Source organism: Carcharhinus amblyrhynchos, chromosome 17 (assembly GCF_965287045.1).
Source record: "Carcharhinus amblyrhynchos chromosome 17, sCarAmb.v2.hapA, whole genome shotgun sequence".
In the NCBI taxonomy this organism is placed as follows: domain Eukaryota; kingdom Metazoa; phylum Chordata; class Chondrichthyes; order Carcharhiniformes; family Carcharhinidae; genus Carcharhinus; species Carcharhinus amblyrhynchos.
The window spans coordinates 38,531,085-38,546,348 of record NC_137340.1 but is presented as its reverse complement, the minus strand read 5'-3'; the positions used below and the strand labels follow the sequence as shown (position 1 = coordinate 38,546,348).

General features: G+C 39.7%; 1 protein-coding gene across 4 annotated transcripts in view; it reads left to right on the top strand.

The window, feature by feature from the left end:
• The window catches only part of shtn1 (shootin 1), a 101,844-nt gene that overhangs the window by 79,164 nt on the left and 7,416 nt on the right, over positions 1–15,264 (top strand). For all 4 annotated transcript variants that reach the window (XM_080205837.1, XM_080205838.1, XM_080205839.1 and 1 more), the window contains one exon: positions 1,996–2,104. In XM_080205837.1, coding sequence (XP_080061963.1) covers positions 1,996–2,104 — 109 coding nt within the window. The remainder of the gene's footprint in view (positions 1–1,995; positions 2,105–15,264) is intronic.

Here is a 15,264-nt window from a genome sequence, read left to right as displayed (position 1 = left end):
CGCCGCCATTCCCGGGTTTTGGTAAAGTGGCAATCTGTGCGGACACGGGAGCAGATTGTGTTAATGGCCTCACACCCAACTTTACCACGTTTTCGCACCCAAAATTGGGCACTATGCAATGGTAAAATCGGGCCCACTGTGCCTGCGTTGTGGTTAGAGAATTCACGACATGAAAAGCAAATAGAGGTTAGCAACCAGGGGCCACCTTTAGGTGAGAAAGAATTTTTGAACTCCATTTTAAATTGGATTCCAGTTGGAGTTAGGTAGGTAAAGAGAGAGCAGCTCTTATAGCTCTGGCCAGAAGATGATAGCCTAATGGTATTATCATTCAACTATCAATCCAGAAACTCAGCTAATGTTCTGGGGACCCATGTTCAAATCCTGCCATGGCAGATGGTGGAATATGAATTCCAATAAAAAACATATCTAGAATTAAGAATCTAATGATGACCATGAAGCCATTGTTGATTGATGTAAAAACCCACCTTGTTCACTAATGTCCTTTAGGGAAGGAAATCTACTGTCCTTACCTGGTCTGGACTACATGTGACTCCAGAACCACAGCAATGTGGTTGACTCTCAGCTGCCCTCAGGCAGCGAGGGATGGGCAATAAATGCTGGCTAGTCAGCAATGCCCAAGTCCCACGAAGGAGTAAAAAAAAAGCAGGCCAGTGGAGAAAGGGCAGAAAGCAAGTCCCAGAAGCTAAAAATCAGATAGTTCTAGAAACCAGGGACTGAAAAAAGAATGTCTCAGGAAGACTGAAGTTAAAGGAACAAATTATTAAAAGTTGAACAAGGTCGTGTTCAGAAGAATTCAAGTAAAAGGCAGTGAAAGTGTTCTGAGTTAAAGAGACTGATGCAGTAACCAATTTTAAAGTGGAGAAACCAAACAGCTGAACCCCATGCAGAAGCCTATACAGCAATAGTATTGATATGGCTGGCTACCTGATTGCATGAAATGTTGAATGCATGTGGCAAATCAAGGCAGAGGAATACTGAAAGGTGTTTGAAATCCTGGAAGTAGATCTTTGTTGAAAACAGATGAGGGAAAACATTGTTTGGAAGAAGATTCTAAGGTGTGTCTTTTTAAGAAGAGAGTTTGGAAACACTCATGTGGAAACCAGATTTCCAATGAGATCAGCTGGTTCACAGTGTAATAGTCATGGATTTGATGAGAAATCTACAGAAGTTGTATTGAGTGGGATTTACCTCTGGGTTTCAGCATGTGATGTGACTGAACACAAATTGTCCTGTTGATTTACAGGAACTGTGTTCTTGCTGAGAACAATAAGACTTATTTGGTAACTTGTGTTAGTTTTGAAAACCTATGTGCATTTGTAAGACACTAATTGAGCTGAAGGAGTATTGTATTGTCAAACGTTTCATGTTGCATAAATGTTTTATTCTTGTGTATAAAGTTAATTAGCAGTCCTGTGACTCTGTTCATCCATGTTTCCCAAAATAATAGCACAAGTAACAGTCTGTTGAGCCAGGGTTCCATTCTGGGACCTTCCTGTCCAGTCGTAATGTCAGCTGGGATAGTAACAAGAGTTATGAAGTACAGCTGAAAATTGCAAGCCCGACATTGTTACCCTGAAAGCATTGTGAGGAGGGAGCATCAGATTGTCCCTAATTGCCCCTTTTCGGCTGAAAATGCAACTTTAAAAGTTAATCTTGATTAGAACATCAGCCAAGGATTTCACTTGCAATGAAACTAAATATTCTTCTTTAAATGTGTGAGAGTTTCCTTGAGAGAAAAGATTCCAGGAAATAAAACATGTCTGAAACTCTTATTTACAAATTGCTACAATAGCATATTGCAGCAGATATTTCAATGTGACATCTTTGCAATCTGAAATGGAACTTAAGGTTTTTATTACCAGCTAATGAAGGTAGCTCACCAAAACTTTCAGGAGCTGAAGATGCCCGTATTCTTGAATGCTGAATTTAAATTGTGCTTTTTGTGACAAATTTCTTTTTTTTCTCCTCCTGAAGAAATCTAGCAGAGTTGAAACAATGATGACGAGTACTCGGTTTACTGAAGAAAATGAGCTGGAAAGAATTCTACGGCACAGAAAGACAGCAGCAGAAACTAATGCTAGTGGCAAGTTCTCAATAATCTCTGTTTATAACCCATAGCTATTGATCTTTCAAAAGGCCCCTCATCACTTGGTTATCTGGTTATTATCAGACCTAGACCATTTTATTCCATATGATATTATGAATAAAACAATCTTTCATCGGTAACATTTTATTTTGTGTCATTCATGTAACCTTAAAAATGCAAATGTTAATTTTCAGCTTTGAGAAAATAGAATTTATTTTCTAATGCAACAGCAGCAATTTTCTGATTTGAAGTCTTCAGAACCATATCTTAGCATTGAGAAATGACTTGCTTTTAGTCTAAAATATAATATAAAAATCAAAACTACTCTCTGGATCATTCAGTTCCTAATTTTCAGAATTAGCCATCAATTATTTTTGCAAACAGCTGACAGAATAACTGGAAGTTATGTCACATTTTTCTGCTCAATGTAAAAATGTGTTAGAATCTGGCAAATATGAGGAAAGAGATGGAGGTTGCTGTTATTTCAGGTAGATAACAAGGTGGATATAACACAAGCTGTACCTGCCTTAAATCAGGAATGTGAACTTGTCAAGAATAAGTCTAACCAAGTGTCATTCCAAACTGAACTAAGCAAGAATGTGACTGCAAAGAATTCAGTTCCCTGTCCTGATTCAAATCAAAAGGAATGAGATGATAATGCAATAGTTAACCAGCTGTGAGTACCTCTGTTTACATTTGGATTTGGGCTGCTACATTAGAATTGATAACTACTCAGTTTTGTTCATTGTAATGATGCTTTTTCTTGGCGTAAGAAAGACCTGTATTCCCACCCCTCCCATCCCTCCGTCCAAGTGTGGAATATTTCATGCATTTTCTTTGGAGAAAGGTAGACTTTGGCAGCCTAGCATTATCATAGGGCACTGTGATCAATACTCCCTTGTTGAAAGCCCTCTTCACTGCCTTCAAAGAATGACAGTTCATGGACTAAATTAATAAAGTTAGCAGACATGCAAGTACCTGTTTTACGTGCAGACATGTTTTAATACCTTGTGCTTCCTAAACATCCCAATGTAACCCTTGAAACACTCCCAGTATGCTGGTGTATAATCTGGACTGTGCTGCCATCTTTTATTGCTCTGAGCCAAAGGCTGTTTTGTGTACTGAATTTTCAGCCCACTCGTGTCTGATGATGGTAACATACTTCATAGGAAATGTTTTTTGATACCTGAGTGGTGTTCAGTTGCTCCTGTCACCCAGATGGTGAGTTTTCCTGATTCTTCAGGCAGTTGTTGGCAAGCTACATTAGTTGCACAATATCCCATTTGAGTAGAGACAGAAAATATGCCTTTTCTTCACGTTGCATGCTACCGAACATGTGTAAAGGAAGTAGAGGAATAAGCACCAGTGAAGCCTGGCCAAAAAAAAACATTTTTCCCCTTGAAAATCTTTTGGGTAAACTGGAAAGCACTTAACTGACATTATAAATCAAATGCTTCCTATTAACAGATGCTGCAATTTTCGAGTTAAAAATCAATTACAATAAGGCCATGTGTGATGTATTTTTTAAAAATCCAATTCATGCAGAATATCGTTTAATAAAATATATAATACATGACAAATCCCAAAAGGTGTTCTTGTTCCCTTCGCATGAATCTAAGAAGCGAGGAAAATGAATGCTGTGACGCATGTTGTGACTTCAAGTGTCATGTTAACCCCAGCTTAAAGGTGAACGTTTCAGTAGGGTTGTATTAGAAGCATTAACTTTTCTTTCAAAAATAAATTGTTTGTTGTCAAGTAGTATGAAAGTGATTGTTCCATCTGTCACATGTGAGGATTTTGGATAAATTATCAGCACAATAAGTGCTAAGTAAGTGGGATCAACTCGTTGCTTTGGTGCAGTCGTTAGTAATTGAAGCTTTGATGCCTCATACTGTTGTGAAATAAATCTAGCTTTTACAGGTGTGCACCGCTGAAAGATTACAGGGAAGTTACAGAGGGGTTAAGTCAGAACAAATGGGACCGGAAATTACTTGTTGATCTGAGCCTTGTTAAGGTGGTGTTACATTCTATTGAAGCAATTTATTTATTTCACCCCCAATGTTCTGATCACCTCTCAAAATATGTGATAAATTATTGCAAAACCAAAGTCCATCTGATTAGTTTGTGCATATGACGACGTTTGTCCCTGTTGGATTGAGTTTGCTGAACAAGGTCATTAAAGCAATCACAGGATGTATGAGGGAGAGTTGTTCCATTTTCTATTTGCTAGACTAAATTTTTTTTCACAGTTGATTGGCAGGCAACAATACTATTGTACAGTGGGCGAATAAGAGAGGCAAATGTAATTTGCTTAAGTGAGAGTTTCTTGAAGCTGTCTTTTGTCAGTGTGCACAGCTTTTTGCCTACTCTTTAAAGATTAGATTTTATTAACTATTCCAAAGTGGCTAAGGCACCAATGTTTTGATCCTCTATATAATTTATTTTGACGTATGAAGTACAAATTACCTTAACACGAAAGGAAATGAAATAAACCTGTGCAAATGCGCGCACAATACCTGATAAATTGAAACTGGAAAGCACTTTGTATTTTAGTATTCTGCATAGTCATGGTTATTATGTGGAATAAAAGAGTTATGTGAACTTTATCATTTAGTCCACCGCCTGCTTATTAGCTGATGAAAAATGATACTTCAGCATAAATGCTTCACCGTTAAATAAGCACTTCCTTTGTTTTCCATGCTGGCATTTTTTTCAGAAGTATAATTTTGACCCAGTGTTCTCATCATCCCTACATTGTTCAATGGCATGGTTCAAATAGATTGAAACATTAAAGGTAAAAATATTGTTATATTGAATGGATGTGTGCTGCGTTCCTCTAATGCTGCTCCTCTTTTGGGAGCTGTTTGATTTCAGTTGAAAGAAACAATACAAAGGATCCTTCTTCATCAGGAGTGTTGGTCATGAAAGATCAGGCGTTTTACCAGTTTTATTCCATGGTTTATTGTGGAATTTAACACTTTTGCTGCTTACTTAGTTTCAACGTTCTGTAAAATCCACACTTAGTTAGTAGGGTTATGAGAAGAAGCACCTTGTGTGTTGTTGTTTCCATATTCTGTTTAGATATACATGTTGCTTATGGTTCATTACATTCTAATGAAATTATAGCATGACCTTCATTATAATTCACTCAGTCGAGCATCCATGATCACTGGCCAGTATTTTGCACATCTATTTGCTGTGGGTGTAAAAGGTGACGGGCACAAAATCCCATGGGAGCCGAACATGGAGATTCTTGCAGGCAAATTCTCATGACGTGATTGTTCCCAGCACCCACCTGTGGCTTAATGGATTTCCCATTATTGCCTATGGTATGTTAGCCTTTATAGGAAGGGGTATAGAATATAAGAGCTGGAGTCTAATGTTGCAGTTGTACAGAACGTTGGTTAGGCTGCATTTAGAGTACTGCGTCCAGTTCTGGTCGCCTTACTACCGGAAGGACGTGGAGACTCTGGAGAGAGTGCAGAGGAGGTTTACCAGGATGTTGCCTGGTATGGAAGGACTGGGGTATGAGGAAAGATTGAAGAAATTGGGGCTCTTTTCCCTTGAAAGACGCCGACTGAGGGGGGATCTAATAGAGGTATATAAGATTATGAAGGGTATAGATAGAGTAAACAGAGGTAAGCTATTTCGTATGATAGGGACACGTAGGACAAGGGGCCATGGACTTAAGGTGAGGGGGGAGAGGTACAACACAGATATTAGAGGGAGGTTTTTCACACAGAGGGTAGTGGGGCTATGGAATGCTCTGCCAAGTAAAGTGGTGGAGGCAAACACGCTAGAGTCATTTAAGAGTAAATTAGACAGGCACATGACTGGGTTGGAGATGGGTGGATATAGGAGATTGTTTTAAATAAGGGTAATTAGTATTGGGGTGTCCCTGGTAAGGTAAATGGATATGGTATGATAATGTTTTTCTCTTTTCATTGACAGGTTTTAAGTCGGTCCGCCTTGTGTCCAACGAGGGGCATTCACGCGATGGGTCGTACTGGGGCTGTTCGAGATTGGCCTAGTGCTTCATGTCGTTAGTGTGTGCCTAAACTGGACCAGATACTGGGCAAGACGACAGCTCAGTGACTATCGCTGATTGCTGTGCAGACACATGGATTTGGGCCGGTGTCTGTGGGAGTTTGCGCATTCTTCCCGTGCTTGCGTGGGTTTTCTCCGGGTGCTCCGGTTTCCTCCCACACCCCAAAGATGTGCTGTTAGGCTGATTGGCAGGAATAAATTCTCCCTAAATCAGTTTCCCTCAATCTGGATGGCCATAAAACATTAGACAAGGGTCATGGGTGGAGAGGGGGACTGGTGGTGTTGAGATGGCGGCGCGGGCTCGTTGGGCCGAAGGGCCTGTTTCCCAGGCTGTTTTTGTTCTTTGTTCTTTGTAAGAACCCCATTTGAATACATTTATACATCATTAGAAGGCTTCATCGCTGTATTGTTCCCCTACATTCAGATCACCCCATTGCCAATGTGGCCTCACATCAGCAAGGTTTACAACAAATCTGGACCAATGTAAACCTGGTGAAGGGAATGTGCCGGGGGCACACATGTTAAGTACAGCCCCCAGAGGGGAGAAGGGGCAAGCCCAGGCACTGATCCTTGGCACTGCCCTTAGCAATACTCCTTTCAACAAAAGGGTAATACCAAGAAGCAATGCCAGGAGCAGTGCCAAGGGGGCTTTCTTTGGGGAGGGAGATGGGTGGGGTCTCCTAGTGACTCTGGAGAGTCCACCTTGCCTGTGTAATAATGATGGGACCCAGCTCCAGCATTTTTTTCTCCAAGTGCTCGAAAGGATGGCAGGAAAAGCTGCTAGTTCAGCTGGCGGGATGCACATGTTTTTCTCACCAGCAAAAGCACTTGGAGTAATAGAGGTTTACAGCATGGAAACAGGCCCTTCGGCCCAACTTGTCCATGCTGCCCTTTTTTTTTAAACCCCTAAACTAATCCCAGTTCCTCACATTTGGCCCATATCCTTCTATACCCGTCTTAACTATCTGAATAGTAACTATCTAAATGCTTTTTAAAAGACTAAGTTGTATCTGCCTCTACTACTACCTCTGGCAGCTTGTTCCAGATACTCACCACCCTCTGTGTGAAAAAATTGTCCCTCTGGACACTTTTGTATCTCTCCTCTCTCACCTTAAACCTATGCCTTCTAGTTTTAGACTCTCCTACCTTTGGGAAAAGATATTGATGATCTAGCTGATTTATGCCCCTCATTATTTTATAGACCTATAAGATCATCCCTCAGTGTCCTACAGTTCAGAGAAAAAAGACCTCTCCTTATAGCTCAAACCATCAAGTCCCGGTAGCATCCTAGTAAACCTTTTCTGCACTCTTTCGAGTTTAATAATATCCTTTCTATAATAGGAAAAAGAATTGAAAATTCCACCCAATCTTTTCAAGCATCTCTGGTTTATAGTAGCAGAGTAACATGTAACATTTTATAGTCTTATTGGTAACTTGCTCTTGCAGACAGCATGAAACAATTAAACATTCTGATACCCTTTGTTGACTTTTGCCAACATCTGCTTTCAAACTGTACCATATGGAAGAGAGGAACCACTGGACCATTGGCTTTCTGATTGCTTGGATGAGACATTGAACCAAGGCCCTTTTAGCTCACGTAGGTGGACATAAAAGATCACTTAGCATTATTTTGAAGAACAGGCGAGTCATTTGTGGCATCCTGGCCAATATTTATCCTTCCATCTCAAAAAACAGCTTATTACGTTGCTGTTTGTAGGAGTTTGTTGCATGTAAAATTGGTAGCTATGTTCCCTAAATTACAACTTTGACTGCACTTCAAAAGTACGTCATTGGCTGTAAAGTGCTTTGAGACATTCAGTGGTTATGAAAACATTATATAAATGGAAGTTTTCTTCTTTTCTTTGCTAGAATTCAAAAAAACGTGATTAGCTGCTACTTGGATTTTCCTGATTCTTCTTATATCTTTCTTTAAATTATATCAGAATATTCTAACTTACAACTCATTCTGTTTTCTTTCTACTTTCTCTTTGGCCGTTTTGTGATTTGTTTTCTTTTATTCTCATAGCTCTTTCTGTGATTATGTAACAATTCCAGACCTTAACCGCTCTCCCTCTTAAGCTGATCTCTAGAGAATGCATGAAAGGAACGCAGCATCACTCTCCCTGTAATTTGTCACCTTCCCTCCCTCTCAGTGGGGAGCACCTGGGTTTCACACAAACATTGTTCTCTGCTGGCAGATTGGAGATGTGAAAGTCATGGGGAATGTTAGACACAACACAGTGTACAGTATGATTTTTTTCCAATGTACCAGGACACCAGACCTAAGGCAGGTCATTTGTTCCAGTGCAACTGTGTACCATATTTACTGCCATTTTATAGCAATTTTACACCAAAAAAAATTGAGTTAAAAGCAGCATGCTTCGCAGATTTGAGCCAACACTAACCACATGCCCAACCATGTTTTTACACACAAACTTTTCAGAAATAAGCGATAACCCATGGTGACTATTAAAGAAAAACAAAATAAGGCAGTGATCAGTTTACAGGAGTGCAAGAGTATTTTTTGAAATACTAACAATAGCATGAGTGATGGGTACCCAAATTACAAGATCATCTTATTGGTGAAAAGTAACATGTATGAGTTCAGATGAGTGTTTCATATTTCTGAAGGTGAGGAAGAAGTGCAGTCATCTTTTTATTTTGACTTCTCGCATGGCTTCTTGGATCACCACAATGCTGATTGGTAGCCCTGCTCCATCTCCTCCTGTCAATTATGTTCCTCTTCCAATTTTGCTGCATTTAAGTCTCTCACCACCTCTTCCCTCCATCTGATCTTAGTCTTGCTTTCCTCCTTCCTGACCAGTCCCATCTTTAGCACTCGCCTGGCCAAATTTCCCCTTTCACTCCAAATTCAGTGATCATAACATTTCCATCTCATCTCAGCTATTTTCTTCAATGCTTCCTACAATCTTCACTAATCTCCTGATGTTCTGGTTTCTGATTTTGTCTTAATATTACATCGTAAACATTATATTGTGCACTGATTGCATAAATATACATATATTTGGGATAATGATATTTTGTTTAATTGGAACAGATTGTGCTATTAAACCTGACAGAAAATGTGTAAAGTCAGCGTTCAGTGCTACGTTTGCACAGTAGTAGTGAATTTCAATTGACTCAAATCACTTTAAACAGCTACAAAATCTGAAACTATGGGAGGGAGTTTCCAGCACCGCCTATCTGTGGGATCTTCCAGTCCTGCCAAAGACTTCAATTTCATTTGATTTATTATAATCGCATGTACTGGAATATAGTAAAAGTATTGTTTCTTGCGTGCTGTACAGACAAAGCGTACCATTCATAGAGTACATAGAGGAGAAGGAAAGGTGATGGTGCAGGATGTAGTGTTACAGTCATAGCTGGAGTGTAGAGAAAGATGAACTTAATACAAGGTAAGTCCATTCAAAAGCCTGATGGCGGCAGAGAAGAAGCTGTTCTTGAGTTGGTTGGTACGTGTTCTCAGACTTTTGAATCTTTTTCCTGATGGAAGAAAGTGGAAGAGAGTACGTTTGGGGTGCATTGGGTCCTTAGTTATGTTGCCTGCTTTTTCGAGGCAGCGGGAAGTGTCAATGGACTTTTGACCGACTCTTTTCATCTGCCAACTCCATCACAGGGCCAGAAAACTCCAGCTGTATGTAGCTTAAGCATCTTTTTTTTTCTTTCAGCTTCTCCCATGTTACTTAGGGTTGTCACTATGCTGGCTGATCCCCCTTCTCCATCCCCTCCTGTTAATCTCCCATTCCAATCCCACTGTGTTTAACTCTCTCACCATTGCATCTTCCCATTTGGTCTTACGCTTTCCCCTTGTAGAATAAGCATATGCAAACAAAAAACTGTTGCGATGTAAAAAATGTTAATTTGTCTATTTGTGTGCGATCTTCTACTGATGGGTTAAGAATTTATTTGAGCACTACATCAACCACAACCTAGATGAATTTTATTTTACTATGTCAGCTTTTTTCAATAACTCTTCTATCCTCCCAACACTTGAGAATAGGAAACACATTAGACGTTGGACAATAAACCCAGTTATTTGCACCTATCTGCAAATGATTGTTAACCAGGATATGTTCACAACATTTTGCTGTGACTCTTTTTTTATAAATGATAATGAACACCTACTAGAGTGTGTTTCTGTGAAAAGACTTGGGAATCTTGTGTCATTGTAAATCACCACTTGTAGCTGGTAATTAGTAGGTTGAAGCTTCCTACTTTTTCATCTCTGAATCAGCAGGTGTCAGAGAAAACAAAGCACTTATTAGTCCAGAGGTTGAAGTGACAGGTGCTGGTGAAGTACCGAACTGTTATCAGGGAGACCTCTTTATTGTGCATGTTGGCTTTTCTTTATTCATTCGGTCAGCTGTTTTCTATAGGTTTCATTAAACCATTAAAAATGGAAAAATGCAAGTTTGATTGCTGCTTTTTGCTGAGTTAGTGTTGGCCACTAGCATAGTAGGAGAGTTCTACAGTTGTCTTTTGCAGATATTAACGGATAATGATAGCAGGTTGTTAATACATATGTTTTGAATTGGCCAAAGTGGTAATATTACTGTGCTTTGCCAATATCTGCATGGATAGATGCACTGTGCAATTTGACATTCAGCTGTGCAGACAAAAAAAGTTCCAGGTCCAATTCTTGGCCCATGCTAGGTCACCTCAATCCAGCCTGCTACATTCCTGGGCTAAAGGGAGAGAAAATCAGCTATATATCTGCACAATCATAAAAAGGTGAAAGGAATTGTTATAAAAACCACTGTGGCTAAAACTGTAATCAAGTTGTGTATAATTGGAGACCTGTTTCCACCTACCTAACATTGTCCCATTCAGTCACTGATGCAGGTGAAATTTAGTCTGCCATAAACATTTTCTTGGGTTCCCTTAAGCAGTCTAAGTTTCAAAGAGCTTGTCCTATGCTGCCATATATTTGCTGATACTGTAATTCTGTAAAGAGATTGGAGGAGTGGCAATTATATATTATATAAATATACCTTTTAGCATAATTAAAACATCCATCACTGGAGCACTATAATGGAAAAGTTGGCACCGAACCACTTATGGAGATATTACATCTATGATTAAAAGCTTGGTCAATGAGGTCGGTGTTAAGGAGCGTCTTGAAGGAGGAAAGTGATATAGATAGGTTTAGGGAAGCAATTCTAGAACTTAGGGCCAGGCAGCTGAACACACAGAAACCAATAGTGGAAAGGGTAAAATCAGCAAAGTTTAAGAGGCCTGAATTCGAGGAGCACAGATATGTCTGGCAGGAGGAGACAAGGTGGGACAAGGACGAGAATTTCAAGATCAAGGCATTGCGTAACCTGGAATCAAGCTAGACCAGTGAGAACAAGAGTAATAAATAAATGGGACTTTTTGCAGGTTAGGTGATGGTGATGGGCAATAGATGCCCCTTCAGGTTTACTGAGGGCAAAACATCGTTGACTGCTTAGAAGTTCATTAGAATAGTCAGTTCTAAAGATGACAGAGGCATGGTTGAGGATTTCAACATCAGGTGATTTGAGACAATAACAGCGTTGGGTGATGTTATGTAGATGGAATTATGTGATGGCAGGGATACATGGTCAAAGACTAACCTGGGAATCAAACGGACACTAGTTGTAAATGGTCTGGTTCAGTCCCAGACAATTGCCAGGATAGATTAGATTTGGTGACTAAGGAATAGAATTTGTGACAGAAATTGAAGATAATGCCGTCAATTTTTCTAATATTTAATTGCACGAAACTTCTGCCAGATGTTGGGCTGGCAGTGTGATCATTTAGAGACAGTGCAGTGATGGAGAGAGGTGGTGGTGAAGTGGAGCTGGGATTTTTGCTTATATGATGCTGGTGCTTTTTTCTCATTATGCTCCAAGGAGTAGCATGAGATGAGAAATATGAGATCAAAGTGAATTGCAAAATGTTTCATTCCACATACATTTCACACAATTGCATAGATGCTAAAACATTGGAAGAGGCTGTACGGTCCCAACCAATCCACCCTGATGTTTATCCATGACATGAGCAATAATCACATTTGAACATTTTGTTTCCATGTCCCTTTTTGCCAAAAATCAAGGTGTGATTGACATCAATTTACTCAATCGGTATCATTTATATTGTGTGAACATATGGTCTTATTCCAATTAACTTAAACAGAATTATTCTCCTGCTTCCTGTCAGTAAGCTTAAGGCTTTTTTAACCTCTCTTGACACTCTAGCACCTGAGTTTGACCAGTATTTTACGACCTTGCTGGGGCAAAACCTGTAAAATTCCACCTGAGGTCAATGCAGAATTCCGTTCTATAAGCCGTGCCTGCCCCAATTCCGGGACAGGTGTGGCAGTAAAATTCCAGGATTTGTCTCAGTTTTTAATCAAAATTGATTCCTTGTGCTGTCTACCTGAGCAGAGTATCTGTTTAATCTGGCAATGACCGCCATTTAATTTTTTTGAAAGAGGGATTGTGAGAGCCCTATTGAGCTTGAATTGTTGTCCAAATATCACATTATTTTTTATTGCCTCCAGGATGTTGGGTTTGATTATCTCATCTGAAATCTCATATGCACCTGATAGCATTCCACCGCACCCCCCCCCCCCCCCCCCACCACATTAATACCTTTACAGGTAGCTTCTTCTGAAAAGAACTTGAACATTTCTGTGGAAGTTACAGATTTTTAATCAATTTATGAGCAGAACATCCCGGGGGCAATTCTCCCATCCCACTTTGCTGCTTTTTTAGCACAGTGGGATAGGACATTTCAGCGGAGCCAGAGTAGTGCAATCTGCACTGGGCGTCCAGCCTCGAGCATGTCTCCCAGCACTAGATTTCCAGCGCTGTCAGCTCCACGCTGGAAATTGCTGCGGAGCTTCATAAATTATTTAAATAGGGATCTAAATCTGGTTTAAATACAATTAGAGGGCCTGGGAAACTCTGATGATTACCTGGCTGGGGTGCAATACTCAGCCTTTTGGCTAAGTCAAGCTTCAGGTCAAGTCCAAGATCAGGTACAATGCCTTTTCTTGTCAGCTTGGATCTTGTATGTCTCACTTGTGGGGACCATGGATTGGATTCAATTTTAATTTTTCTTGGAATAAGAAAGAAGACGGATTCAGGATTTGTCTGGTCTGCTCTGTGCATTGGTTTTATAACTTCAAGAATAGACTAAATCTTCAATAGGAAATCTGTAGCAATGGTTTTCCAAGTATCTGTGAGGTCAGCCTTCTTATGACCAGAAAAACTAATTCTATCTTGTGGGAGCCAAAAGCATTCACCTCTTGAGACAAATCTAGCTGTAGCAGTAGTGACTCCTGATTGCTGTAGTGGAGGAGATGGAAAGGAGACCTAAAAGGAATAGTTTTGCATTAGTCATAGGGCAGGAATTATAACCCTTTGCTGAGCCTTACATCCTACGGATCCCTCGATCCTTTGTGAGCTGTATGTCGAAGAGATGGCATTCTTGCTTTTATGGAAAGCAGTTATCTCAGCTTGACTCTATTTGAATGAGAGTACACCAGCCCTCCAACAGAGATAGGAAATGTTTCAGTAGAAAAAGACAAAGTTCCCATGCTACCTGTGGTGTTTCTAGCTAGAAGGTTTTACCAATATATTTGTTGCTCTTGCAGCACTTGGTAAACATTTGCTTTTTGCCACTTAAGGACGCAATTGACAGAAAGGACCACATGGTGATGTCTGATTAATCTGATGATCTTACGCAATTAAAGGATTTGCTCTCTCCTCAACTGCAGCATTTTGTGACTGTAGGAAACAGGCATCAATAGAAAACAACTAGAAACTATTCAAATGATTGTTTTGAAAAGCTTATTTTATTAGAATTTTACAAACGCCATAGACTTCCTATGGCACTGCTCATGGAAAATCAAAGGTTATTTAAAAGCGTAATAGTTAAAATATGGCAGGAAATAATTCACATTTGTAATGTGTTCTGTGCAAGTCTTTAATACAGATGGATACATATTTATTTGGTGATAAATTATCCTTTTTAAATGCTCTGCAGTTGTATTTTTTGCCTTGCATCCCTCATCTGCTTCCATTTGAGGCTGAGAAGCCCACATTCTGTAATACTTCTTCAGGTCTCAGACTTCTAACAAACAGTATTAGCCTCATGGCTCCTTCTCTGAACAGTCTTGATTTTATACCTCAAATCTCAGTTACCAGAACTGGATATGACTCCTTATACTTGAACACTATTGCTTGGCTCCATAGTTCAACATGCCAATTGCTGTATATATAATTTTAACCCTTCTACAGAATGTTTTTAATAGGGACACTGACTTACTTCATATTGCCAGTGATTAATCAATATTGCTGAATGACTAGTCAAGATTATAAAATTGCAACCCTGATAAAAAGCTACCCCACTGGGAAATTACAGGAATGTTTGATGGATTTCAAAGCTTGAAATTTTTCAGTTTAGTTTAGGAAAAAAACACAGGAACAGTTACTGAGGTAGGCAGTTATTCTGAGCTGCAAGGAGCAATTAGAAGTATATCAATTTCTGGAAATCAGAAGTGAAAACAGAAAACACTGTAAACGCAGCAAGTCAGCATTTGAGAACAATTATTTTTACATTTCTGATTTAGATATTAGAACACAAGATCAACTAAAAAAGTAATAAGGGGGCATAGGTTTAAGGTGCGAGGGGCAAGGTTTAAAGGAGATGTATGAGGCAAGTTTTTTATACAGAGGATGGTGGGTGCCTGGAACTTACTGCTGAGGGAGGCAGTGGAAGCAGATACAATGCTGAGTTTTAAGGAGCGTCTGACAAATACATGAATAGGATGGGAATGGAGGGATATGGTCCCCGGAAAGGTAAGCAGTTTTAGTTCAGTCAGGCAGCATGGTCAGTGCAGGCTTGGAGGGCCGAAGGGCCTGTTCCTGTGCTGTAATTTTCTTTGTTCTTTGCTCTTTAGTTTAAAAGGAGCGAAGGTAAATTATGAAAAAAAACTAGTGCTAAATATAAAAATGGACAGCAAAAGCATCTATAAGTATATGAATAAGAGAGTGACTAAAATGAATGTTGGCCTTTCAGAAAATGAGGCTGGGGAGTTAATAGTGGGGAATAGGCTGAGA